The sequence below is a fragment of the Trachymyrmex septentrionalis genome, unplaced genomic scaffold, assembly GCF_001594115.1.
Source record: "Trachymyrmex septentrionalis isolate Tsep2-gDNA-1 unplaced genomic scaffold, Tsep1.0 scaffold133, whole genome shotgun sequence".
Classification (NCBI taxonomy): Eukaryota; Metazoa; Arthropoda; class Insecta; order Hymenoptera; family Formicidae; genus Trachymyrmex; species Trachymyrmex septentrionalis.
This window is the reverse complement of record NW_017304472.1, coordinates 333,565-336,788: the sequence shown is the minus strand read 5'-3', so window position 1 is coordinate 336,788 and position 3,224 is coordinate 333,565. Positions and strand designations below refer to the sequence as shown.

At 34.9% G+C, this 3,224-nt stretch overlaps 1 protein-coding gene across 1 annotated transcript; it reads right to left on the bottom strand.

Moving 5' to 3' along the window:
- Nucleotides 1–477: 477 nt before the first annotated feature.
- On the bottom strand, nucleotides 478–975 carry LOC108757160 (protein PBMUCL2-like). Its single transcript, XM_018501562.1, has one exon. The coding sequence runs from the start codon at nucleotides 973–975 to the stop codon at nucleotides 478–480; it is 498 nt and encodes a 165-aa protein (XP_018357064.1).
- Between the last annotated feature and the right edge of the window lie 2,249 nt (nucleotides 976–3,224).

Genomic DNA, 3,224 nt, shown 5'->3' with positions numbered 1-3,224 from the left:
GAAGAGCCGAAATCTGTTATAAGAACGAGGGAGGCACTTCGAACAATTCTTGCATTAAAATGCAAAAGTGGGATACCACTTTAAAAAAAATGCGCCATGCTATCTACTGCAAAGTGGTATGGAAATGATAGCGTTTTATCAGTTCCTTGCCACAGAAGTGGCAAAAGAAATTATTTCTTGACTCGTGAGTTTGTATTACACGCACTCAGAGAAGGTTTCTTCGATTCAAAGAAATGTTTCTTTGCTATACGATTTAAGAAAAAATTTCTTTGATTTCAACATCATTTCTTTAACTGAAACATAATTTTTTTAAATCAAAGAAATTTTTTATTTTATTTAAAAACATATTCAAATAAAAAACAATTTTTTTTTAATCGTATGGCAAAGCAACATTTCTTTAAATCGGAAAAATCTTTCTGTAGGAGTAGGCTCGCGAGTAAAGATTTTTCTTTGACAGCAAATCAATCAATTTTTTCTTCAATAGAAAAAAAACATTTTTTTGAATGGAAAGATTCTGGTCCTGTCCTGGTCCTTCCTTGGCCCTGCCCTGGACCTGCTCTGGCTCCTCTGTGGCCCTGCTCTGGGCCTGCCCTGAGCCTGCCCTGGCCCTGCCCTGGCGCTGCCCTGGCCCCTCTGTAGTCGTGCTCTGAGCCTGCCCTGGGCCTGCCCTGGGTCTACCGTCGCCCTGTCCTGGGCCTGCACTTGCCCCTCTGAGGCTCTGCACTGAGCCTGCACTGGTCCTGCCCTGGCCCTGCCCTGGCCCTGCCCTGGGTCCTCTGTGGTCCTGATTTGCGTCTGCCCTTTGCCTGCTCTGGCCTTGCCCTGGCTCTGCCCTGGCCCCTCTGTGGTCCTGCCCTGGGCCTGCCCTGGTTTTGCCCTGGCTCTGCCCTGGTTTTGCCCTGGCTCTGCCCTGGAAAGAATCTTTCTCTGTGTGGATGCGCCGATTATTATTCGTGTACGTACACTACCGCTCATAGAAGTTCAGACACTCTCATAAATTTTATCGAATAATTATTTAAAAAATTTAGACTTTATAAATCAGCAATTGTATTATTTTTAAAATATATTTTGAATCGCTTGTATGTAATACATACTAACAATTGCAAAAGCTTTATAAATTAGTTTTAATTTTGTATGTCAAAAGAAAATATTGTCTTTACTTCGTACAACATTGATAGTATAATTAATAAATTTCAAAAATTCGATCAGAGAACACAAATATAGGCTGTATGAGAACACAAATATGATAAATACTTATCTCTTATATGAAATCTTGACTCTTATATAAAAACATTTTTTAGTATGTATTTATGTATTTCAAGTTTATTTTTATCTTTTGTTTAATTATTTTTCAAATTTATTCTCTACATATTATAGAACTTTAATTTACTATATCTTCTAAATCAATACCGTCCCGCACTTTTTATGAGTAATCATTCAGAACATTCTCCCCTACATTACATCAAAAGGACATTCGAATCGGTGACGTGTCATCTAAAATGCATATTTACCAAAATTGCTTTACGGCTTTTATAGGAGGTAATAAATATCATTAGATTTCATTTAAAAAATCGATATCATGCTCTCAATTGAATTTAAATCCAAAATGGATAAAACATTTGGTGAACTGATCCGCAATTAGTACATAGAATCTAATTGTGGATAATTGTCATTACTTAATTTAATTAAAATTAAAAAACATACAAGACAGTACCAAAATGAAATAAGATCATCCATAATGTAATCTATGTGACCAATCATAATTACTAAACATCTCATAAAACGTTTGATATCTTTCTGAATAAAAATATGAATTTTTTTTTCAAGAGCGATCCACAACTGATGGCCTTAATCTACGTACCTATAAATAAAAATTACTATACATGAAAAGAAAGGCAATCTAATCTAGATTATCTGTGTCTATTCTGTCGTTCTTTACTTGTTGGTTTAATAGCATTTACATACGTTATCCCTCAATGTATAAATTTTACAGTGTAGTTCTCACAAAGTTTCTAAAGGAACTGCGAAAACTATTTCTGAAAATCTTATAAAAAATATTAAAACGTGTCTCATGCAGCATGTCTAATTCAGTTAAAATACTAGCCGACGATTCAGAGAAACGATGGCAGAGACATTAGAAAGAGCACTGGCACCATTATTGATCATTGGATCGTTTCGTAATTTGTGCATGATCGAATATCCTCGTGGACAACCTAGGGCGTATCTTTCTTACCTATATGCTTTGGCCAAATGGAGCTCTCTGATATACTTCTATTACTATCCAGGTTACTTATATTCGCGAGAAAATGACACGAAAATATACATTTACAGTATCTTATCGTTAGCCACCATTACATTAATTCTCATTAACCTCAGTCGTTTTAAGGTACAAATTTTTAAATGTACTCCTGGTTCCAATATAATACAATAATACTTGATCTTTTAGTATTGCTTTTCTTTCGTTTAATCGTTTTTTTAATTAAGAGCATTAAAAATTCACAATTATAGGCAAATACAAAATTATAAAACATTTTTATAGAAAGCTTTCCATACCGTTAACCTACTTTCATACCATGACCTATTTTTTAGTTAAACTCAAGCTATGCAGTCTCTCTCTCTTCTCTTTTTTCTTCTTCTCGTGCTGTTTTTTTCTGGAGTACCTTAGGATTCCATTCACGGAATTTTACTTTTTAATATTTTTATCTCTGATTTGTCTAACTTTTTTCCTAAGTTCCCTAAGTTTCCTAAGTTTTTCATGTATGCAGACGACGTAATTCTTTTCAAATTTGTTTCACCCATTCGATGCTTTTCCAGACTGTGTTCTGCTTTAAATAAAGATCTAAAATTTATTCTCGAACGATCTACTAATAATTCACTGCATTTAAATCTCTCTAAATCATTCTCGCTAATTGTCGGTTTCTCAACATTATTATCCCATATTCAATCCTTCGATATTTCTCTTAACTCCGTTCCAATTCCTCGCTCCTCCTCTATTAACACACTTGGTGTCCATGTTGACTCTTTATGGACATTCGAATCACACGTACCCGTCAAATGTCGAGCTGCTTACGCCCGTCTACTTTGTCTCCTTGGTTACATTCTTTCCTTGTATTTGAAAACTCTTTTCTTCTCAATTACTCGTTATTTCATTATTTTATGATTATGCCGATGTTGTCTACATTCCAGCTCTTAATCAATAATCAGAATTTGGTAAGTTAACCTTC